Source organism: Leptonychotes weddellii, chromosome 5 (assembly GCF_054177405.1).
Source record: "Leptonychotes weddellii isolate Sample4059 chromosome 5, ASM5417740v2, whole genome shotgun sequence".
NCBI classification, from domain to species: domain Eukaryota; kingdom Metazoa; phylum Chordata; class Mammalia; order Carnivora; family Phocidae; genus Leptonychotes; species Leptonychotes weddellii.
The window spans coordinates 19,345,734-19,370,394 of NC_138373.1; the positions used below are offsets into that span (position 1 = coordinate 19,345,734).

Sequence of the window (24,661 nt, forward strand, 5' to 3'; positions counted from 1 at the left end):
TGGGATCGAGTGCCGCATCGGGCTCCCTGCTCTGCGGAGAGCCTGCTTCTCCCTCTCCCACTACCCCTGCTTGTGTTCCCTCTCTCGCTGTGTCTCTCTCTGTCAAATAAATAAATGAATAAAATCTTAAAAAAAAAAAAAAAAGTAATACAGGTTATTTAGAATTGGAAAGATATACACAAATATAAAAAAGAAGATGATTTACCAGTGAACTCAGTACCCAGAGATGACTGTTAGTATTTTCTTCTAGTTTTTTTCTGTGAGTGTGTACCTGTATCTTTTAGGTCAAGACTATCCATTGAATATATACAATTTTGTACCTTGTTTTTCCTCCCGTGAGCACCATGGCATGAGCATTTTCCTATGGGTGTATTTTGATAGTTGGGAAGGAATGTTTCCGGCGGAAGGAACAACATATATAGGAGTAGTATAGAAATAGGAAAACTCAGGGGCAGTTGTGGGAATAACAGTTAAGCCCATTTCAATCGAGTGAACGTTGGGAAATGGTCAGAGATGAAGTTGGACAGGAGAGCTGGGGACAGAGCATAGTTTGCCTTGAACAGACTGAGGAGTTTCCATCCGGGGAAGAATTTCATGGCTATAAGCAGTTTATTAGTAAGTCTGCTGGAGGCTGTTGGCCTAGTGGAAGGAGTGTGGACTTGGGAGATGGACAGGCCAGTTTTGAAATCTTTGGGCTGCTGCCTCTTAGCAGTGAGACCTCAATTTCCTTCTTAGTAAAGGGAGTACGGAACACGCACCCTACGATTCCTACACTCCTTCTGGGGGAAGCACTCCCCCGGAATAATGGAACGTTATTCCTTTCACTTGAACCCCCATTCAAAATTTCATGGCTCTCACAGAAACCCAATGGGAATAAGTCCTAAGAGACCAGTCAGGAAATCGTGAAGGTTCTATTTGAATTGCAGGAGCAGCCGTGTTTCTAAAAAGCCCTCTAGCTCAGCAGATGGAGCTACACTACAAATTTGAAGTCCAGACCTACAAATGACTTCACTGGTTTCATTTTTATGTTTCTTGAATTCAGTTAAGATTTGTTCCCCTCACCAACAGTGTTGAAAAAGTTGAACAGTACTGGAGGTCTTACTGGGGAAAAGAACATTTTTTTCCTCTACCACTTCATTCCCCAGTCCTGATCCCATGAGAGCACTTTTAATTCTCAGAGCTCTTTTCTCTGGCATTTCATTTTATATTTCTGCATAATACATTTGTTTACTTATTTTTAAAGATTTATTTATCTCCAAGAGAGAGAAAACACACACACGCATGCATGGTTGGGCGGGGGGAGGTGGCAGTGCAGAGGGAGAGGGGGAGAGAGAGTCTCAAGCAGACTCCCTGCTGAGCACAGAGCCAAACACAGGGCTTGATCCCATGAACCCTGAGATCATGACCTGAGCCGAAATCAAGAGTCGGATGCTTAACCAACTGAGCCTCCCAGGTGCCCCTCTGCATAATACATTTATTATTTTAGTTCTTTGTATATTAACTTTAGGCATTGTCTGTTGACTTCCTATTGTTATCACTAAAGATTTCGCTTTCATACCACTCTTCTCTCCCCTTTACATTCTCCTTGTATACCATTGCTTTTAACTGAATTAATAAATAGTGTTTCTATTATCACAACTTTGTAAGCTCAGTTCATTTTTGCAGAGTCAGGTCAGGCACTATGATTTTAATTCCTTTCCTCTTCAGCTTCACTTTATCCTTAAGTTTCTGGCTGCCTTTTTATTCCCTCTCATTCTTTTTTTTTTTTTTTTTTAAGATTTTATTTATTTATTTTGACAGAGAGCGAGAGACAGCAAGAGAGGGAACACAAGTGGGGGGGAAGGAAAGGGAGAAGCAGGCTTCCCGCGGAGCAGGGAGCCCGGTGTGGGACTCGATCCCAGGACCCTGGGATCATGACCTGAGCCGAAGGCAGAAGCTTAATGACTGAGCCACCCAGGCGCCCCTATTCCCTCTCATTCTTGCTACCATCCATAGGCCTTCTTTTTTTTCCAAAATGGGAGTAAGGCGTTCTGAGTGCCTTTCCCCTTTTCCCCAGAGACTTTCCTTCTGAAACTCTCTCCTCTTCTCTGAACCGGACCAGCATAGTTCCTGGAATTGTTTGCTGGATCTGAGATTTAAACTCTTGCATCTGTTAGTTATCCTTTTAGACAAGTCACAGAAGTTAGATGATGCCTCAGGAACCGGACTGAGAGGCGGTCTCGGCCCTTCTGGTTGTGTGATCTGGTCGGGCTTATTTATTCTGTTGCCAGTTTCTCCATCTTCTGGCCTCATAGGATTGCATTGAGGTTGAAGTGAGGTTATATAAATGGAGAAGCTTTGGAAGAAGTGTGAATGTAAAAGGGTGACAGCTAGCTTCTCCACAGTGTATTTTTTTTTATGTTGTTACCTACGTTGTATATCGAAGGCCTTTGATATTATCCTCACCTCTTTTTATATTTATTGATACGTTCAACCAGATACTCTCTTTCTCCAGAAAAAAATGAGTGACAGAGAGTGGGGGAAGGGTGAAGGGTAGCCCTCCAGGATGAAGTGGTACAGACTGATTCAGTGGGGGAAATATTTTAGGATGAGATTTAAGAGCATTTCTTCCCATATATTTATTTCATTTCACTTCACAGATAATTGTGACATATCTCCTATGTGCAGGGCACTGTGTGAGAAGTACTTCCTTATGTCTAAATAGAATATGAAATCATGTGCAAAAGCAACGTAAATGAAATTTCCCATTGATGCTGTTTGTTATATTGTCTTGTTTATAATCCAAAATCAGTTGTTAATTAGAAATAATAAGAATCCATTGGCCCTATATTACACTGTGGGTGGATGGCATAGAGACTAGGGAGCCCATCTTATTCACATGAGGCTTGTATCAGTTTGGGATTCTTTGCAAGTGACAGAAACCCAGTTCAAACATGCCTAAATGAAAAAGAGAGACTATATTGTTTATGGAACTGAGAAGTTCAGGAGTAGGTCTTGCTGATCCAGGAGCACAAACTGTGTTATTATTAGGACCCAGTCCCTCTTGCCATTTCTTGGCTCTGTCTCTCTATGTGTTAGTAACTTCCAGGTGCACTTTTCATGTGGTGGCCCTTGCACCTCACAGCTTAAGAAGAGATCCCAGGATTAATCTTGATTGCATTGATGGGCAGGCCTTTGCACCTCCGAACCAGTTACTTTGATCAGGTGGATTTGAGGCTCTGGCTGGCCATACCCCAGATCCTGGAGTAGTGTCAGCTTCACTAGAAACATTTAAATGGAAAATGGTCAAAAGGTACAAACTTCAGTTAGAGTAGGTAGCAGGGATGTAGCATACAACATGATGATTGTAGTTAACATTTCTATAGGATTTCCCAAGGCAGTTGTTAAGAGAGTAAATCCTGAGAGTATTCATCACTAGAATAATGTTTCCACCTTTATTCTTTTCTTCTTTCTTTTCTTTTTACTGTGTGTGTATGAGAAAATGGATATTAGCTGAACCTGTTATCATTTCACAATATATGTAGATCAAACCAGCATGATATATGCCTTAAACTTATACAGTGATGTCTTGTCAGTAAAACTGGAAACAAAACCAAACAAAGTAATAGATGATACTATTATTTGATAAAGACAATTGACATTCGCTCTGTCTTATGTATATGTAATCACTAGCAGCTGTAGGAAAGTGCTAATGGTATTATTCTGTAATATAAACTAAGTTTTTTGCTTTGTAAAAAAAAAAAAACAACCAAAAATGGGAGAATGGGAGGCAGATCCACGGTCCCTCGGAGAACAACCAGACTTCTGTCAGAAGAAGGGCAGTGGGGTGTGGTTGCAAAACAACATGTCTACCACCAGACCCCACAGCACCCAGCAGGTGGCTCTTCACCAGGCAGGGGCTCAGCAGTGCCTTCTGCATTGAGTCAGTGGTGTTGGCAGGAGCCTAGAAGTCTTTATTATGGTTGCCAAAGTAGGTTTCCTATTTCTTTCTTTCTCTTGTCTGAATTGGGACCTCCCCCCAGTTTTACAAATTTGTGTTTAATTTAATGTACTAACCTTGAAAAACTCGAATTCCTCTGTAAGGGCTGAAGACTCACATGCCACCTTTAAGTTTTCCAACGCTTTTACTAACGGGGTTTGCTGTATCGCCAAATTCTGCTTTATTATTTGTTTCAAGAAATAAGTTCTGTTCTGTGGGGTCAAAATTTTTTAAGTTGTGGTTATATTTTTAGACTAGTAAACATTATAGCAGTTTCTGTCTAAAAGCAGTCTTTGAGTATACACCAAAATGTTGACAGTGTTTAACAGAGTGTGATAGGCAGTTTTTTTCTTCTTACTTGTTTTCCACTTTTTCCACCACGAACATGCTATTTATATTGCTGAAAAACAATGCTATTTAAAGCAGTCATTAATTGGGGCACCTGGGTGGCTCAGTCGGTTAAGCGTCTGCCTTTAGCCCAGGTCATGATCTCAGGGTCCTGGGATCAAGCCCTGCTTTGGGCTCCATGCTCAGTAGGGGGCCTGCTTCTCCCTCTCCCTCTCCCTGCTGTTCCCCCTGCTTCTCTCTCTGTCAAATAAATAAATAAAAGCCTTGAAAAAAAAAACAGTCATTAATTTACTACATTTAAAAAATTTTCTTTACTAAATTTTTTGAGTGCCTACCATGTGCTGTGGTAATTTCTAGGAACAGTAAGACAAGACAGGAAAGGTCACAGCCTCATAGAGCTAGTACTTCCGAGGGTGAGAAAGATAATAAACTGTTTTACAAGTAACTAAATAGAATAATACAGATCTTAATTAGTCTACAAAGGGAAAGATGTGATAGGGAATTAATAACAGGAGAAACCTAATTTAGGTTGGCTGATTGGGAAAGGCCCTCGTGATAAGGGGAGAACCACACAGAGAGCCAGAAAGATCATCCCAGACCTAGTAAGTGCAAAGGCCCCGGGGCAGTAAAGAGTATGATTTATTCTTGGCAGCTGGCAGAAGCTCTCTGGGCTGCACTTTCCTCCCCTGTGAAATGAGTTCGGTTGATGGTTTTTCAGATACCTTTCTGTTGCTGACATTTTATGATTCTAGTCTGGGCCAGGAGGAGGTGAGGCAGGTGAATCGCCTAAAGCACAAAATCTAAGGAGGCTCCCACCCTGTCCTTGCACAACCCTGAGAGTGAGAGTCTCCCTCAGTTTTGCAGCCCAGGCTTAGCTCCTACCCCCACCCTCTCCCGCCCCCACCACCGTCCCAGCCCTGATTCGAACTCATTTCACTGTTCCCGTGGAACAGTGACTTTGCTGAAATATAATCTGAGCTCCATTGCTGATGCTTATTGATGCATTATCTAAACAAGCCAGGGCTTGCAGTGTCTTCTGAGTCACATATTCTGCCCTTATGCTTGACTTATTTTTCGTATCTGTATTCTCCATGTATGAGTTAATTCATTGTGTAGGCAGGCAGTTCGGAAGGCGAGCTTACATATATCCCCCTTGAGCCAGGTGAATTCTTTTCTCTGGTCTGCAACAGGAAGCCTGCTACCCATGTGGACATCTTTGATGTTGTTCTCCTTTAGATCAGTCCAGAGTGTTTGTGAAGGTGTTTACTGAAATCGACCGGATGCCCCAGCTGCTCACCTACTACTACAAATGCCACAAGGTGAGGAGCTGGGGGTGCTTAAGGGTTGTGGAATGCTCCCAGGCCGGCCTGCAGAGCTCCAATTGTGTGCTCCGAGGGGGGAAACACCTGCCTCTTTGCCCTCTGGCCTTTTTCTTCTGATTCGCCAGTAGGGGGCGGTCTTGGTCCAACCTGTGGATTCATTTGCTTGCCACTTGGAAAACACAAGCCCTTGTTTTCAGCCTCTTGAAGGTTGATAGCTGGATTCCACTTACACACTGACCAGTTGTTTCAGTTTCTTCCATTTTTGTCTTTCAAGGGAGAGTCGTGTCTTAGGCCTTACTATGCCCTCAGCAAGCCTGAAGAATTTTTTGTTTTCTAGAGTTGTTGACATGAGGTGAAAACCTGACCACCTTCCAGGCTGACTGAATTCCTCCAGGCCCAGCACTTGTGTGCTTTAAGCAGCGGCGTTGGGCCATGGAGCTCAAGTGTACGTGCACTCACAGCTTAAGGTCTTTTCCGAAGACTGTAGCATGCCGGGTGGAAGAACCTTGGCAGGCTTTGGGGCGAGGTGAAAGGAGAAGGGAGCACCTGGAGGGCAACGGATTCACATTCTAATTGATGATCAGAGCAGGCAAAGGTGAAGTCTTGTTTCCCTGCCTTTGTTTGAATCAAATGGTCATGGGGGCACCCAATCGCCCCGGGGAACAGGCAGCGGGACATGGCTTGCCTCGCTGGGGTGGCAGGGCAACTTTAATGGGCGTCATGTCGTGTTTCCTCAGCGAGGTCCCCTCTGTTCTGTCTCTGCAGGCGCAGCTCTTAGCAGCCTGGCAAGAACTGTGCCAGAGTGACCTCCCCCTGGACCGGCAGCTCACTGGGTTCTATGACGCCTTGCTTGGGGCTTGGCACACGCAAATCCAGTGGGCGACGCAGGTAACAGCTCGCTTGGGTCCTGGGGAATGGGCTACTGCCCTGGGAGTGGTGTCTCCCCTGCTTCAAGCACTGCTTGAAACATCTCTCTATTTGCTGCCCTCACCAAAGGGGTTAAAGATAAGCCTCGAAACCCAAGGCAGTAACATCTTTGGGTCTCCTTAAAACTTTTCTTATCGTGCTTCTCTGTATCTTAAATAGAATCTAATGTGGCAGTATTGCGTGTTGTTCAGCCAGGGAGCCTGTGGAATTCCTGAAGGCCATTATCTCCTGATCTAGAAGAAAGAGGCCCTTGGTCAGGTGGTGTTTGACCAAACAGGATTGTTTTTATCTTAACTTCAGGTGAAATGTACCTGGCCTAGAGTTAGTTTCCCTTGTTCACACAGTACACCCAGTGTTCGAGGAAGAGTGCAGTTTGAAAGGTGCCCTCTGATTTAGGGGACAACGAGACAGAGGAACTTCATTTCCAGTGGACATTTGCCATCACTTATTTTCCCAAAGCCTCTCGGCATGGCATTTTCCGCCACACAGGAGCCACAGAGTGAATGATGACATTGCTGTTTTAAGAATGATTTTGGTGTCAAAACATTACCTATGTAGTTTCCCTGCCCGGAAGGCTTAACCCTAATGCTATTATGAGGAAACATGCAGACGAATTCAAATGCAAGACCATTTTGTGAAACAATTGTCCTGGATTCTTCAAAATGTCCATTTTGTGAAAGAAAAAAAAGAGTTGATTTTAGATTAAAGGAGACAAAAAAGGAATGAATGACAACTAAATGTAACTGCATGATCCTTGATTGGATTCTGCATGATGACAAAAAAGCCATCAAGGACATTATAGGGACAGTTGGGGAAATTTGAACTTGGACCGTAAAGGTATTATTTCAGTTTGATGAGTTGTAATGTTGTGATGTAAGAGGATACCCCCGTTTTGTTGTTGTTGTTGTTGTTGTTTTTAAAGAGTTTGTTTTTAAGTAATCTCTACATCCAACCTGGGGCTCAAACCTGTAACCCTGAGATCGAGTCGCATGCTCCACCGACTGAGCCAGCCAGGTGCCCCAGGATGGCCCCATTTTTAAGAGGTACATGCTGAGGTGCCTGTCATGAGACCTGTGTCAGAGAGAGAAATAAAGCAGATGTGGTAGGATGTTAATAATTGATGAATCTTACAGTATTTAAATATTGAAAACGTAAGTAAGTCTTAAAAATAACATTTAAAAAATAATGAATTTGGAGGTAGTGAAGGGGTGATCTGATGAGGAAAGGTTGGAGACGAGGCAGGAAGCTTTGTCTGGCCTCACACAATGAGTAAAAGGCATCCAGTTCAAGAAGAGTGGACAGTTGTTAAGGCCTAGTAACTGATAATGGAAAAGTCAGAGGGGAGATTTTCATTGTGCTGGAAGGGAGATGCTACTGTCAGAAATATGAAAGTTGAGGGAAGCAGGTCTGGGAAGGTCAGGGGGAGAGGATGAATTCCAGTTTGAGACACTTAGATGCCAAGAAAGAGTGGCCCACCTCAACTGTGGCATCCGGGAGACAGTTGGAAGACTGTTGCTCAAGGAGTACAAATCGGGGAGATTTCCATAGTTTGGTCCTTTCATTCTTCATTGGCTTGTTTGGTTTTTTCCTCTGTTCCTTTCTCTCAGATTCCAGCAGGGATGTTTATCAAACTAAACAGGTGTTCACCAAAGTTTTGTGAATTCTCTATTATTTTGGTAATCTTAAAAAAAAAAAAGCATAGTTTGGATTATGTACATGATCGCCATAGGACCAATGGCTGTCATGTGATTGAGTAGGTGCATTCATGTTGATAACCATGTTGGTGTCCCTGTTCTGTTGGGGACAAACTCAGTACTTACATGATGTATGCAGTGGCACCAAGTGCATTCTGTTTAATGCCATAGCCAACTTGATGTTTCCTTTGTAGTTGGTAGTTTGCCTAGAGATAGAAGCAGTGCGAGAGTCCTCATCACACACCGCAAAGCAGTAGAGGGATGCTGTGAGCTCAAAGGAACCTGTGCTCAGATTGAATTCATGATGAAAAAGTTTATTTGCAGGGTGTCATCTTCATCTGTCCTATTCTTTTGAATTTTGCTGGTTTTAAAGTTGAAGTGACTTTTTCTTTTATTGTGGTGAGATATACATAACATAAAATTTACCGTTTTTAAGTGTACAGTTAAGCAGCATTGAGTATATTCACAGTGTTGATTAACTATTACCACTCTCTGTATCTAGAACTTTTTAATCATCCCAAACAGAAACTGTGTGACTGTTAAGCATTAACTCCCCAAGCCCTTTTCCCCCATGCCCTGGTATCCTCTGTTCTGTTGTCTCTGTATTTTCCTATTCTAGATCGCTCTTAGAAGCAGAATTGTACAGGGGCGCCTGGGTGGCTCAGTCGTTGAGCGTCTGCCTTCGGCTCAGGTCATGATCCCAGGATCCTGGGATCGAGCCCCGCATCGGGCTCCCTGCTCCGCGGGAAGCCTGCTTCTCCCTCTCCTATTCCCCCTGCTTGTATTCCCTCTCTCGCTGTGTCTCTCTCTGTCAAATAAATAAATAAAATCTTTAAAAAAAAAAAAAAAAAAGAAGCAGAATTGTACAGTATCTGTCCTTTGTGTCTGGCTTATTCCACTTAGCATAATGTTTTCAAGGATTATCTGTGTTGTGGCAGACACTGGAATTTTCCATTCCTTTTTTATGGCTGAATAATATTCCATTATGTATATCTACCACATTCTGTTTATCCATTCATGTGTTGATAAACACTTGGACCGCTCCCACCTTTTGGCTATTGTGAATAATGCTGCCGTGAACATGGGTGTACATATACCTATTTGGATCCCTGTTTTCAGTTCTTTGGGGTGTACACCTAGGAATGGAATTGCTGGATCATATCATCATGTTTAACCTTTTGAGGAACCGCCAGACTGTTTTCCACAGCAGCTGTACCATTTTACCCTCCCACCAGCAAATACATGAAGGTTCCAGTTTCTCCACATCCACACTAACACTTGTTATATTCTTTTCCTTTTGCTTGTTTGTTTGTTTATTTATTAAAGATTTTATTTATTTGAGAGAGAGAGAGTGCAAGAGTGTGGGGGGTGAGGGGCAGAGGGAGAGGGAGAAGCAGACTCTCCGCGGAGCAGGGAGCCCGATGCAGGACTCGATCCCAGGACACTGAGATCATGGCCTGAGCTGAAGGCAGATGCTTAACCAACTGAGCCACCCAGGCGCCCCTCCTTTCTTTTTTTTTAATGATAGCCATCCTAATGGATGTGAAGTGGTACCTCACTGTGGTTTCGATTTGTGTTTTCCTAGTGACTAATGATGTTGAGCATCATTTCATTTGTTTATCAGCCATTTGTATTATTTTCTTTGGAGAAAATTCTGTTGAAGTCCGTTGCCCAGTTTTGAGTTGGGTTTTGGTTTTATGTTTTGAGTTCAATCTGTATTTAGGATATTAATCCCTTATTGATATATGATCTGTAAGTATTTCCTCCCACCCCATGGGTTGTCTTTTCAGTCTGTTTGCAGTGTTCCTTGATGCACAGGTTTTTAATTGTGATGGAGCCCAGTTTATCTGTTTTTCTGTTGTTGCCTGTGCTTTTGGTGTTGCACTTAGAAGCTATTGCCACATCCAAGGTCATGAAGATTTTCCCCAGTGTTTTTTCCTTTTTCTTTTAAGATTTATTTATTTATTTTAGAGAGAGAAAGCAAGCAGGAGAGGGACAAAGGGAGAGGGAGAGAATCTCAAGCAGACTGTCTGCTGAGTGCAGAGCCCAATGCTGGGCTCAGTCGCACAGCCCTGAAATAATGACCTGAGCCAAAGCCAAGAGTAGATGCTTAACCGACTGAGCCACCCAGGCGTCCAAACAAATGTTTTTTCTAAGATTTTTATACATTACTCTTAATGTTTGGATCTAATTAATTTTGAGTTAATTTTTTGTAATGGTGCAAAGTAAGGTTCCAATGTTTTTCTTTTGCATGTGGATATCCAGTTTTCAGAGCACCATTTGTTGAAAAGTCTGTCCTTTGCCCATTGAATGGTCTCGGCACTCTTGGTGAGAATTATTCGACCATGTATGTGACGGTTTATTTCTAGGCTCTCTATCCCATTGGACTATGTGTCTATCCTTTTGCTTGTGCCACGCTGTTTTGATTAGTGTTCCTTTGTAGGAAGTTTTGAAATCTGGAAGTGAGAGTTAGCCAATGTCATTCTTCTTTTTTTAAATATTTTATTTATTTACTTAGAGAGAGCACAAGCAGGGGGAGCAGCAGGCAGAGGGAGAGGGAGAAGCTGGCTCCCCAAGGAGCAGGGAGCCCGATGCGGAACTCAATCCCAGGACCCTGGGATCATGACCTGAGCCAAAGGCAGACGCTGAACCGACTGAGCCATCCAGGCACTCCAACAGTATTAAGTCTTCCAATCCATGAACACAGGATGGTCTTGCCATTTATTTGTGTCTTTAATTTCTTGAGCAGTTTTTTATTGTTTTCAGCATACAGGTCTTTCAGCTCCTTGGTTATGTTTATTCCTATTTTATTCACTTTGGTGCTGTTATAAATGGTATTGTTTTCTCAATTTCCTTTTTGGGTTGTTCATTGCTAGTGTATAGAAATGCAACTGATTTTTGCTTGTTGATTTTATATCCTGTAGCTTTGCCAAATTTGCTTATTAACACTAACAGTTTGTGTGTGTGTGTGAATTCTTTAGAGTTTTCTACATATAGTTTATGAACAGAGATAATTTTTTTCTTCTTTTCCAATTTAGATGCCTTTTATTTCTTTTTCTTATCCTATTGTTCTGGCTAGAACTTCCAGTACTATGTTGAATAAAATAGCATACTTGTCTTGTTCCTGGCCTTAGGGGAAAAGCTTTCAGTCTTTCACCATTGAGTATGATAGCTGTTTTTCTTTTTTTTTTAAGATTTTATTTATTTATTTGACAGAGAGATTGATAGCGAGAGCAGGAACACAAGCAGGGGGAGTGGGAGAGGGAGAAGCAGGCTTCCCGCGGAGCAGGGAGCCCGATGCGGGACTCGATCCTAGGACCCTGGAATCATGACCTGAGCCGAAGGCAGATGCTTAACGACTGAGCCATCCAGGCGCCCGATAGCTGTTTTTCTTAATGTGACCTTTATCATGTTGAGGAAGTTCTTTTCTATTCCTAGTTTATTGAGTTTTTTGGTTGTTTGTTTTATTTTTTTTAACGTAAAGGCTGTTTTTATCAAGTGCTTTTTTCTGCATTAACCAAGATGGTCATGTGTTTTCTTCCCTTCATTCTGTTAATGTAGTATATTACATTGATTAATTTTTATATATTGAACCACTCTTCATTTGGTAGATCCATCCCACTTGGTTATGGTGTATAATCCTTTTAATATGGTTGCTGAATTTAGTTTACTGTTACTTTGTTGGGTATTGTTGATTGTGTATTTATAAGAGAAATGGTCTGTAATTTTCTTTTAGTGTCTGGTTGGCTTTGGTATCAGGTTAATGCTGGCTTCATGGAATGAGTTAGAAAGTGTTTTGTATTAGTTTGCCAGGACTGCCATAACTAAATGTCACAGACTGGGCAGCTTAAACAATAGGAATTCATTTTCTTATGGTTCCAGGGGCTAGAAGTCTACAGTCAAGTTATTGGCAGGGTTGGTTTCTTCTGAGACCTCTCTTGGCTTGCTGGTGGCATTCTTCTACCTGTGTCTTCTTTCTATGGGTGTCTGTGCCCTGATCTCCTCTTGTTATAAAGACACCAGTCAGATTGGATAAGGGCCCACCCAGATGACCCATTTTACCTTAATTGCCTCTTTAAAGCTCATAGGTCCAAAGATAGTCACATTCTGGGATACTGGGGGTTTGGACTTCAACATATGAATTTTGGGGCAACACACTTTCGATTACTGATTCTGCCTCTTTCCTAGTTAGTTATAGGACTATTCAGATTTTCTATTTCTTCTTCAATCAGTTTTGGCAAATTGTGTTTCTAGGAATTTGTCTGTTTCATCTAAGTTATCTAATTTGTTGGCATATACTTGTTCATCATATTCTCTTATAATCCCTCTTATTTCTGTAAAATTGTGGTAAATGTACCCACCTTTGTATCTGATTTTAGTAATTCAAGGCTTCTTTTTTTTTTTTTTCTTTGTCAGTCTAGATAACAGGTTTGTCAGTTTTGTTGGTCTGAAAGAACCAGCTAGTTTGGTTGATTTTTTAAATTAACTTTTTATTCTTTATTCTTTATTCTTTATTTTCTATTCTTTATTTCATTTATCTCTGCTCTAATCTTTATTATTTCCTTCTTTCTGCTAGCTTTGGGTTTAGTTTCTTCTTTTTCTTGTTCCTTAATGTGTTATTAGGTTATTGATTTGAGATCTTCTTCCTTTTTTTTTTTTTTTTAAAGATTTTATTTATTTATTTGAGAGAGAGAGAGAGCACATGAGAGGGGGAGGGCCAGAGGGAGAAGCAGACTCCCCGCTGAGCAGGGAGCCTGATGCGGGACTTGATCCTGGGACTCCAGGATCATGACCTGAGCCGAAGGCAGTCACTTAACCAACTGAGCCACCCAGGCGCCCGAGATCTTCTTCCTTTTTAACGTATGTGTTTAAAGCTATAAATTTCCCTCTTAGTGTTGCTTTTGCTGTATCCTGTAACTTTGGGGAAGTTGTGTTTTCATTTTCATTCCTCTCAGGGTCTTTTCTCATAAAATTTGAGTTTATTGATTTTATAGTTTTTAAACTTCCACCTTTTTTGGCCTTAGAGTTACCTAAGAATGGTCTTATATCTTGTTTTCATGTTTGTGCATATTTAAGTTATGTTATGATAAAAAAAAAAGCATTTGATCAACACAGGGGTGTCTCTGAGACCCCTCTCTAAATGTACTGTGTACATTTTTCCAGTTTTGTCCAAGAGATCAGTAGTGTATGAAACAGGAAAAAAAGACTCTTAGTGAATAAGTGAATCTATAATCTAAAAGGCCCTGGATACACTCTTCCTGGTCGTCCTTAGAATAAAAGATAAATCCATCTTTACCGAAGATCTGTGTCAAGGGGAGAGAGAGGTGGCTGTGGGCTCGTCTGCAAATCTGGCTAAATGTCCTCCAACCCTGACTCGGTGAATTGCTGTTCTTTAATTCCACTTTGTTCCCCACCTCCCGCACACTCCCAGTTTCTGCACTGTCATCCGCACAATCCTCGCTGGCCAGTTTTGGGTGGCCATCTAAATACTACGTGTGATAGATTTGAAAAGAGGCACTGGGCGCCAGTAATAGACATGAAGTAGCCAATTGTTTGGGACAAGTTGCAAGTTCTGCCAGTTACTTGGCTTTCTGAGCTTGTTCGAGTTTGGGGTAAGGACTGCTTGGGGCTTAAAGCTCTTGACTAGGCCACTTTCCAGCTGTTGGAGAGATTCCTCTGAGAGCAGTCCAGGAGACTGCTTCTTTTTTAAAAGGTATGCTCCTCTTTGGTCCTGTGTGCTAACTCAGATACCTCTCTCCCACTGTAGGTTTTCAAGAACCCCCACGAGGTGGTGACCGTGCTGCTGATTCAGACTCTGGGGGCCTTGCTGCCCACTCTGCCCGACTGCCTCAGCTCCAGCGTGGAGAGGGCAGGGCCTGAGCTGGAGCTCCTCAAGCTGCTAGAGTTCTATGACACCACCACCCACTTTGCCAAGGGATTGGAGATGGCGCAGCTCCCCCACCCATGTAAACATTCCTTCTGGCTTGTCTTCACTTGCTCTTTTTGAAGCTTCTGGGGCCTGGGTTTGTCTGTCTTTTCAGATGACTGATTTCCATGAAAGCATTGCCATTATGGAATTGGTTGTTGCCTAATGTATTAACCAATCCCAGTGCTACCTAGGGGCTTTGCATGCTCTGGGGAAGTGATGGGCACTTCAGCAGGGGCTTAGAATGTAAAAGAGGTAGCTGGGCATCGGTGGCCTTGAATTGGCAGCCAGTTACATTGGGAGGGTAGAGTCCTCTTCCCTTTGAGGCATCATAAAACCTCAGACAACTCAACCTAAAAAGTAAGTTGAAGAGAACAAATAGGTTAGAGGAGCTTTTTGATGGGGAATCAGCAAGTGTTTAAGGACAGAGAGGCTGTGTCAGGACTAAGGATGGTTACGGGGAAAATGGGTATTCCCCAGCTATATCTGGGAGCAAAGCACTCCTAGTTCCCATTTAGGAAAACAGCAGTGGTATGTTACCTGTGTCTCCTGTAAGTTAAAAGCATCATAAACTTTTAAGTAGCACCGATCTCGTGACGCATGCTGCTGTCAAATCAGGAAATCGCTTCAGGAAGCTTCTGCCATTTGGCTGCTATGTGTCACTAACTTGGTGTATTTAATAGTTATTCTCTTTAATTACATTTGCGTATAATTACTTTGTACATTCCAGGGAATGTGTTTATTGTTCGAGTTCCAGATGATTCATAGGTGTTTTGGCTCACTCATTCGGCAGGTCTCGGTTGTGGGAGAGGCTGAGGGGATGTGGATAGCTTCCAGGGGACCAGGATGCGGTGTCCAAGTGGCTAGAGTGTAGGACATGCTACCCGCCAGGGCAGAGTAGAATGAAGGTAGGGCAAAAGGCAGAAGGGCAGGTTGCCTTCCTCCCACTGGTGAAGGACATTCTTGAAGAAGAGAGAACCACCCTCCAAAGAAACAGACATAGAAGTGCTTTGTTAGCCAGCCATAGAAATTTAGATTTTTAAGGATTCCTATTGAAATTTTCAAAAAAGTATTTTTTTAAATCTAAAAATACACAAAAATAAAAATACAGAAGAATAAAAATGATTCACCACCTCAGCACTCAGAGAGAGCCTCTGGCAGCCTTCTATTTTCTCCCAGTAATTCAAATATAAGTACACATTTTCCACAAATGGAAATAAATACATATATATATATAAAACCACTGTTAAAAATTTGGTGTATCTTCCCAAAATTTCCTTATGTAGTAAGGATTTTTTTCCATTGTTTATCCAGTATATTGCAGATATATTTTCTAACTTTCTATTTTGCCTTTAACGTTTTTTCTATTTTAGTAATTAATGCATTACATGGCATAATTAGAAATATATTAAAGATTATGCAATAGAAAAACTAAATATTTAAGATAATTTAAGTTGATTTTATAATTAATAAACAATAGGTATTCGTTATAGAAAAACCCAGAAAACACAAAGAAGGAAGGTCATTCTCCATCTCCCATCTTGAAACAGTATTTTGTGTTATATACGTGTACAGATTCTTTATGAATGAGAGTGTCTCTGTATCCTTAAATATATTTTTTTAAAGATTTTATTTGAGATAGAGCAAGAGCAAGAGAGAGCACGAACGGGGGTTGGGGGCAGAGGGGAAGGGAGAAGCAGACTCCCTGCTGAGCAGGAAGCCTGACCGGGGACTTGAACCCGGGGATCATGACCTGAGCCGAAGGCAGACGCTTAACTGACTGAGCCACCCAGCTGCTCCTTAAATATATTTTGTTAAAGATTTTATTTATTGGGGCACCTGGGTGGCTCAGTCAGTTAAGTGTTTGCCTTTGGCTTGGGTCATGGTCCCAGGGTCCTGGGATCAAGCCCCACGTCAGGCTCTGTGCTCAGCAGGGAGTCTGCTTGTCCCCCCCCACCCCCGCGCTCTTCCCCCCCCTTCCCTCTCTGTCTCTCTCAAAGAAATAAATAAAATCTTAAAAAATATATTTTATTTATTTGAGAGAGAAAGAGAGAGGGCATGAGCAGGGGGAGGGGCAGAGGGAGAAGCAGACTCCCCACTGAGCAGGGAGCCTGACCTGGGGCTTCATCTCAGGACCCTGGGATCATGACCCAAGCAGAAGGCAGACATTTAACTGACTGAGCCACCCAGGTGCCCCTCCTTAAATATGTTTTTAATAGAGTATTTTGTTACTGTTATTAACTTTCCCAAATTTAATATTTACTCAGTAATGTCACCTAATATATGAATTTTTCCATTTGTTCCACAAAAGTTTTTTTTTTCCACAGAAGTCTTCATAGCTGCTTCCCCACCTCTGCCTCTCTTTAAGATCAGTTGATGCACAATGTATCTGGTTGTCTTGTCTCTTTAATCTCTTAATCTGAAACAGTCGTCTCATCTTTCTTTTGTCTTTCATGACACTGACCTCTTTGAAGAATACAGGGTAATTTTCTAGTAGAATGTCCCATATTCTGGAACTGTTTGATTCCTCAAGATTAAATTTATTTATTTATTTATTTATTTTTTTTTTTTTTTTTATTTATTTATTTGAGACAGAGAGAATGAGAGACAGAGAGCATGAGAGGGAGGAGGGTCAGAGGGAGAAGCAGACTCCCTGCCGAGCAGGGAGCCTGATGTGGGACTCGATCCCGGGACTCCAGGATCATGACCTGAGCCGAAGGCAGTCGCTTAACCAACTGAGCCACCCAGGTGCCCTCAAGATTAAATTTAGATGCAATATTTTGGCAAGAATGCTACATTGATGATGGTGTGTATTTCCTGTGGCATCACATCAGGAGACACATAATGTCCAATCATTGGTGATGGTTGGATTAATCACTTGGTAGATGTATCCACTAGATCTCTCTATTATTACGGTACTTCTTCCTCTTTGTAATTAATAAGTAATCCTTGGGGTGCCTGGATGGCTCAGTCGGTTGAGTGTCTGCCTTTGGCTCAGGTTATGGGTCCCGGGATGGAGCCTCACATCTGGCTTCTTGTTCAGCAGGGAGTCTGCTTCTCCCTCGGCTCCTCACCGCACCTGCTCTCTCCTCACTCTCTATCTCTCAAATAAATAAATAAAATCTTAAAAAAAAAAAAAAAAAGTAATCCATGGGGTGATGCTTTGAGCCCATAGGAATATACTAATCCTCAAAAAACATTTACCCAGTGATTTCAGCATCTGTTGATAATCCTTGCCTGAATAAACTTTTACACTGCTGATTATAAAATGATGATTTCCTAATTCTCTCATTTCTTCTACATCTATTTACAGGCCTTCTTTTTTTTTAAAGATTTTATTTATTTATTTATTTGACAGAGAGAGTCACAGCGAAAGAGGGAACACAAGCAGGGGGAGTGGGAGAGGGAGAAGCAGGCCCCCCCCCACGGAGCAGGGAGCCCGATGTGGGGCTCGATCCCAGGACCCTGTGATCATGACCTGAGCCGAAGGCAGACGCCTAACGCCTGAGCCACCCAGGCGCTCCATTACAGGGCTTCTTTTATAAAGAAGAGATTTCCCTTTCTTTCCTCACTTTTTTTTTTAAAGTTTTATTTAACTATGTAATCTCTACATCCCATGTGGTGCTTGAACTCACAACCCTGAGATCAAGAGTCTCATGCTTCTCTGACTGAGCCAGCCTGGTGCCCCCTTTCCTCACTTTCATATCACTGTGAATTCATGGATTCTTTTTTTACTCCTTGTGTTATGATTTGTTATTGCCACTATTCATTTTGATGCTTGAACTATTTCAAATTTGGTCAGTGGTTGCCCCTTTGGGCTGCCTCCTGGATCTTTTTGACACGTGCCCATCAGTCTTTGAGAGCTTTCTTGCTGTTTGGCACAAACTGTTCCAGGAACACATACCTTCCCTGTCTCAGACCTGTGTTTTGCCAAGGAGCCTGGTGTCTTCTAGTGGGAAATGGTATTAGAACAAGGTCTGGACACCGAGGGTACTCATTACTGCTGGGCTTCTAGGACCTTTTATTGGACAGAGCTAGGAAATACATATTTCCAGTTTATACTTATTGTTCCAAATCAGATCCACCACCACAGATTTTTACCTTCTGCCTTCCCAGTTGTATTTCTGGTTTCCAGCTGTGTGTGTGTTTTATATGTATAGATGTCCAATTATTTTTCATGACTGCTTTATGGATAGGTCACAACATGTTTAATTTATTCACTCAACTACAAATGGACGAGTACTGGAATGCTGGATGCTGAGGTTGCTATGCCGAGCGAAACTAGACACTGTCCCTGCTGTCACCCAACGTCTATTCCGGTGGGAGATAACCTAATGATCATAGTAATGGGTGTATAATTACAAAATGAGAGGAGTACTTTGAAGAAAAGCCGAGTGGTTCTAGGAGCATATATGAGCCAACAAAGCTGATCGAGCCCGGTGACTTGAGCTGAGTGAGTCCTGGAAAAAAAAATGGGCGGTGACCAGATCCCGGAGGATAAGGGAGACCAAGGTCCTTCCAGACAGAAGGATCGGCACGTGACCGGAAGGGAGCCTGGTGCTTCCGAGGAACTGGAGAGAAGGCTAGAGGCCAGGGGAATTGTGAAGGAGGAAAGGCTGGGGCAGTAATAAATAAAAAGAGCTGGCTTTTATGAAGTGTTACCACATGCTAGACACAGATTTTATGTAATCTCCACTAAGGCCTTATAAGATTGACGCCATTATTAACCTTAACTTATAGTTGAGGAAACAGGCATCCAAAGGTCTGTCATTGTACAAAGTCATGTAAGTAAGAGGCAGGGGAGCTTGGATAAAAGAGCCTTTGTGTTTCACTGCCTCCCTCTTTCACCTCCTGAGGTCAGCCTGCGTGGGTCCTTGCAGGCTAGAGAAGATTTTGGATTCCAGCTGATGCACTTAAAGGCTGATTAGGGGATGTGTCAGAAAGATTACAGGAGGCAGCCTGAAGGGGCAACCACTGACCAAATTCGAAATAATTTGAGCATCGAAATGAATAATGACAATAATGGATCATAACATATGAATATAAAAAGAATCTATGAGTTTGTGGGGATTATCATATTAAAGAGAGCAAGAAAGGAAAATTTGTTCATTACAAGAGAAGGCCTACGAATAGATGTAGAAGAAACAAAAAGATTAGGAGATCAGCAGTGTAAAAGTTTATTTAGGCAAAGATTATCAGTGCATGCTGAAGTCACTTGGGTGTAAGTGTTCAGCCTAGAAGCTGAATTGCTGTGTCCTGGAATATGCCCATTTCGATTTTTGATACAAACATGCTTTATATTTTTTTATGTAGTCGAATACAGGAATTTTTGGAATGCCTAGCATATGAGGTATCCTGTCTCTAAAGTCCTGGAAAAGTGTTCTTCCTGCAGAGCCTTTTCTCTGTAGCACTTCTGGAACTGCATCTTGACTAGAGTTATCATCTGAAGGGATTCTTTTAGCCATGGTGGGTTGTGGGACAAAGGGAGTTGACGTCTTTGATAGTGCTCTAGACAAATTATACCCAGAGCCCAAATTCATCAAAATATTTACTGAAGTGATTGCTGCAGCTTCCACGAACAACCAAAGCAGATTAACAAAAGGCAGTCACCCCTTAGATGAAACCGGAGAAGTTCCAGTAGAGTACCATTCACCCGTTGTTTTCCAGCAATTTCGGCCCCTTTGTTCATTATCGATTTTAATTTTTGATTCCCTCAAGATGAGCACAACCTGGTGAAAGTCACGGAACTGGTGGAGGCTGTGTATGCTCCGTACAAACCGTACCAGCTGAAGTACGGCGACCTGGAAGAGAAGAACGTCCTCATCCAGATCAGCGCGGTGCCGTTGGTAATGTCCCAGCACTGCCAGTGGCCAGGGAGGGGTCCTTTGGTTTGCCAGCCACAGGGAGGGGGGTGGGATGCACCGGAGAAAGTGCATAGATGGGGAACAGCTTCGCAAAAAAGAGACTCTAAGTACCTGGTAGACTCTTGCAATCCAAGTGTAAAATGAGACCACGGATATGCTACTGATTTTCTATTTAAAATCTCAAATAAAGGTCCAGCAGAATGAGAGACTTAAATTTTTGGGGGGGATAAGTTGATGATCTCCCTGATTTAATGAATTCTTATTATGGCAGCCTTCGGTCTAAGGAACATCTGCAGATGGACACAGGAGCCGAGCCTCCATGGACGGTGCCCCAGGGGCAGGTTCGCTTGGGCGGGCCTCCAAGGGCGAGGGAAGGCATTTCTGTTGCCAATATTAAGGTGATCTAGCATGACACGAGTTGATGTTAAAGAGCAGATCTCACAACTAGTTACACTCTGCCACCTCCTGCCATTTTTCAGTTTTCTAGCGATGTGCCTAGAAAGTCCGTTCCATTTCAGTTACATTCTTGCCCCTGAAGGAAGCATTTTCCTTTCCCTACATTCTTTTGGAGTGTTTGATACAGGGAATTTGAATTCTAGCTTTAGAGCCAGAGGAGAGATGCCATCTAATCACAGAAAAAGGGAAGAGATGAAAAATGTAGGGCTTTTCTGCCAGGGGTTGGTGTTTGTGATCTCATGGGCCATGTGGATGTCATCCCCTTGGCTCGGGCTCTGGGAGGGCTTTCGCAGCTTGGGACTGCGTTTCTGCCGCCTGACCACTGGTGAAGAGGTTTGGAGGTCTTCCCCATCTTAATGTTGTCTGTTCATCTGTTCTCGAGTCTGAGGCGCCTCTCGTTTGTCTGTATTCGCTGACCAGGAGCACGGCGAAGTCATTGACTGTGTGCAGGAGTTGAGCCACTCTGTGAACAAGCTCTTCAGTCTGGCTTCTGCAGCCGTCGACAGATGCATCAGATTCACCAACGGCCTGGGGACCTGTGGCTTGCTGTCAGCACTGAAATCCCTCTTTGCCAAGTAAGGCTGGGGTGTGGGGACAGGGCACACCGGAGGGTGCTGTCTGCCCCAGTTAAAAATGCGTGTGTTCTGTGTTCCCGCTCTGAGCCCTGGAGAAGAACGTGTACCTGAACCCCAGGGGGGGCAATCTTTTTTTTTTCTTTTCAAATTTTTTTGAAGGTTTTATTTATTTGAGAGAGAGACAGAAATAGCGAGAGAGAGCACAAGTGGGGAGGAGGGGGAGGAGAGGGAGAAGCAGGCTCGCCACTGAGCTGGGAGCCCGACATGGGGCTCAATCCCAGGACCCTGGGATCATGACTTCAGCTGAAGGCAGACGCTTAACCCCGTGAGCCACCCAGGCATCCCCCGAGGGGTTGATCTTAAGGATATTCCTCACAGCACCATTAGTGATAGTGGAACATTTGAAGCAACCTGAATATCCATGAATTTGGCAATGGCTAAATAAGATATGGTCTATTCATACAAAGGAACTATGGCAGTTACAGCTTTAATTAGACCTGCACATATCCACACTGATGGATCTCAAAAACAGTGTCCAGTAAAAAAAAGGAAAGGAAATTGCAGAATATTATGTAGAGTCTAATGCAATATGTAAAAAGAACATATAAAAAATAGGGCATATTTTCCATAGTGGGATTCAGCAAGCTTTTTCTGCAGAGGGCCACGTGGTAAGCATTTTAGGGTTTGTGGGCCTTGCAATCAGTAGAGACTTTTGTAGATGACACATAAATGAATGGGTATGGCCGTATTCCAGGAAAGCTTTATTTAAAAAAAAAACCCAAAAGTACCAATCCCTGTTCTGGATCTTTTTTTATGCTTTAACATGCGTTATATATTCCTGTAGAATAGGGGTTGACAAACTCTAGCTCATGAGTCAAATCTAGCCTGCCTTCTGTTTTTGTAAATAAAGTTTTATTGGAACGCAGTCATGCCCCTTCACTTACCTTTGGTCTATGAAGGTAGAATCCAGTAGTTAGGACAGAACTTGCTCTTCACAAAGCCTAAAATATCTGGACCTTAACAGAAAGTTTTCTGAGCCCTGATGTGTGGAAGGTTAGGCCACGCACTCAAAACGTCAGTTAATCTTTGGGGAGGTGGGAAAGGACTAGGGTGGTGTTCATAGGGAATTTAGCTTTATTTGTTGTTTTCTGACTCTTAAAAAAGGAGGACATTTCTTGTGTAATTAAAAATATAAAATGAGAAAAATATAAACATGCCAAGTAAAGGAAGTCAGTCATAAAAGACCACATGTTATATGATTCTATCTGTGTGAAGTGTCCAAAACAGGCAAATCAATAGAAACAGAAAATAGACTGATGGTTACCTAGGGCTGAGGAGAGGTGGGCATTTGGAGGAGACGTGATGACTACCAAAAGGTACAGGGCTTCTTTTTTGGGTGATGAAAATGTTCTAAAGTTGATTGTGGTGATGGTCACACAGCTCTGTGACTACACTAAAAACCATTGAATTGTGCTCTTTAAATGGGTGAATTGTGCGGTGTGTGAATTACATCGCAACAGAGCTGATTAAAGAAAGAAAGGAAAGAAGAGGACATGAAGTTACGTTGAGTTAGGAAAAAGGAAAAGCGAGCAAGCAGCATAGGCTGGAGTTTCTGACCTGTGCAGTCAAGGCGCCAGGGCCCTCAGGAGGTCAGAGCTCTAGTCTCCAGCTTATAGACAGATACATTCTTAGGCTCTCCAAAGACCTTCCCTTGGTAGCTTGTTCTAGATTGGAGTTACCCTCAGTCTCAAGAGATTTATTTTGCATTTTGTTTTAGAGAGAGAGAGTGTGCAAGCTTGGGGTGGGGTGAGGGGCAGCAGAAGGAGAGAGAGAATCTTAAGCAGGCTCCACACCCAGCACAGAGCCTGACTTGGGGCTTGATCTCATGACCCTGCAATCATGACCTGAGCTGAAATCAGGAGTCAGACACTTAACTGACTGAGCCACCCAGGCGCCCCAGAAGAATTTTTTTTTTTTTTTTTTTTAAACAGAATGCTGTTTTCCTGTAGTAAATTCAGGGAGCTCTTGTCATTCCAGAAATGCTGGGCCGGCCCCTGGGAGCTCTCAGTCACCACGGTGGGCAGTCAGCACCATCAGAGGGCAGCTCACAGTGTAGGCCGTAGGGCTGCCAAGGACGCAGGTGCTGCTCTCAGGTGGAGGTGTGACCAGAGGGGCCCAGATGTGTTCCTGTAGAAGGAGACATATGAGCAACAAGTCTCACCAGACAGACTTGGCCACTTTCTGTCTCCACCACTAACCAGGATTTTGGGGATGGAAAGAAATTTTTTATTGAGATCTAAAAGTTTTATTATGAAATAACAAAAATAATGCATTAATTTTTTAAAAAATACATGAAGGTATAAAAAAGTGAAAGGTTTCCTCCCTTCCTGCCCACCCTTAGTCCTTCTGCTCAGAAATACCCACTTTTGAGCATTTTACGACGTTCAGCTCTTCCCTCTGTACTTTAAAAAAGTTTGTTTTTTTTTTTAAAGATTTTATTTATTTATTTATTTGACAGCGAGAGAGGGAACACAAGCAGGGGGAGTGGGAGAGGGAGAAGCAGGCTTCCCGCTGAGCAGGGAGCCCAATGCGGGGCTCGATCCCAGGACACTGGGATCATGACCTGAGCCGAAGGCAGACGCTTAACACCTGAGCCACCCAGGCGCCCCTAAAAAAGATTTTTTGTTTATCAACCTTAACTATTGTATCTTGAGGAACTAGTGTTCTCTGAGGCTGTTCTCTCTCTTATCCCCTGCCCTTCTCCGTTCTTGTGAGTGATGTTTTTACTTCTAGTTCTTTTGTTGGTTATTTTGATTACTTCATTTTAAAAAATAACACAGATCTGTATTAAAAATTCAAACTGTACAGAGGGGATGTGGCGAAACTAGGTCACCTTGAGAAGGGAAGATTTGGAAGCTACCCCAGCAGCTGCCATCTATAAAGTGAGGGCAATCAGTGTGAAGCTAACCCAAGCGGGGTTGAAGTGGGACACTGTTGAGTCATGGGGAGAACATTAGGGATGGCAGGATGGAGCACGCAGGGGAAGCAGGAACTTGAACTAGGGTGAGGCCATCGGGTATAGCAGGTGAGAAGAGGTTGCAGAATCAGGGGCTTTCCAGCTATGCCGGGAGTGTGGGCTCTGGGGTTGGAGCCCCCCGGGCACAGTACCGGCTGTGATGCTTACTGCTTGGGACCTCTTGGCGTCCTGGTGTCTTTTCTCTGAGTCAAGTGATGATGCTCTCCCCATGGCAGTCGTGACTATTAAGTGAAAGCAGGTAATTAGAGCCCGCAACACAGCGATTCTTACGTGGTAGAGACACCCGGAAATGTTTATGGTGAGAGAGAATTGGAAGGATTGGGGACGAATGTGGTGAAAATGTGATGGGATACACACTGTGTCTGAACAGGAACACCACCCCCCACCCCCGCCGCCCCCAGGTGCTCTGCTGCCCACTCCGCGTCCCGGGGACCCTGTCATGAGCTGCTCCCGAGCAGGTGCATCATCGGGTTGCACACTCTTCTTTTTTTTTTTTTTTTTTTAAAGATTTTATTTATTTATTTGAGAGAGAG

At 43.0% G+C, this 24,661-nt stretch overlaps 1 protein-coding gene across 1 annotated transcript in view; it reads left to right on the top strand.

The window, feature by feature from the left end:
* COG7 (component of oligomeric golgi complex 7) overlaps positions 1-24,661 on the top strand; it is a 67,829-nt gene that overhangs the window by 16,849 nt on the left and 26,319 nt on the right. Inside the window, exons 5-9 of the mRNA XM_081818870.1 lie at positions 5,564-5,646; positions 6,415-6,537; positions 14,038-14,236; positions 19,915-20,042; positions 20,937-21,091. Of these exons, the coding sequence (XP_081674996.1) occupies positions 5,564-5,646; positions 6,415-6,537; positions 14,038-14,236; positions 19,915-20,042; positions 20,937-21,091 (688 nt within the window). The remainder of the gene's footprint in view (positions 1-5,563; positions 5,647-6,414; positions 6,538-14,037; positions 14,237-19,914; positions 20,043-20,936; positions 21,092-24,661) is intronic.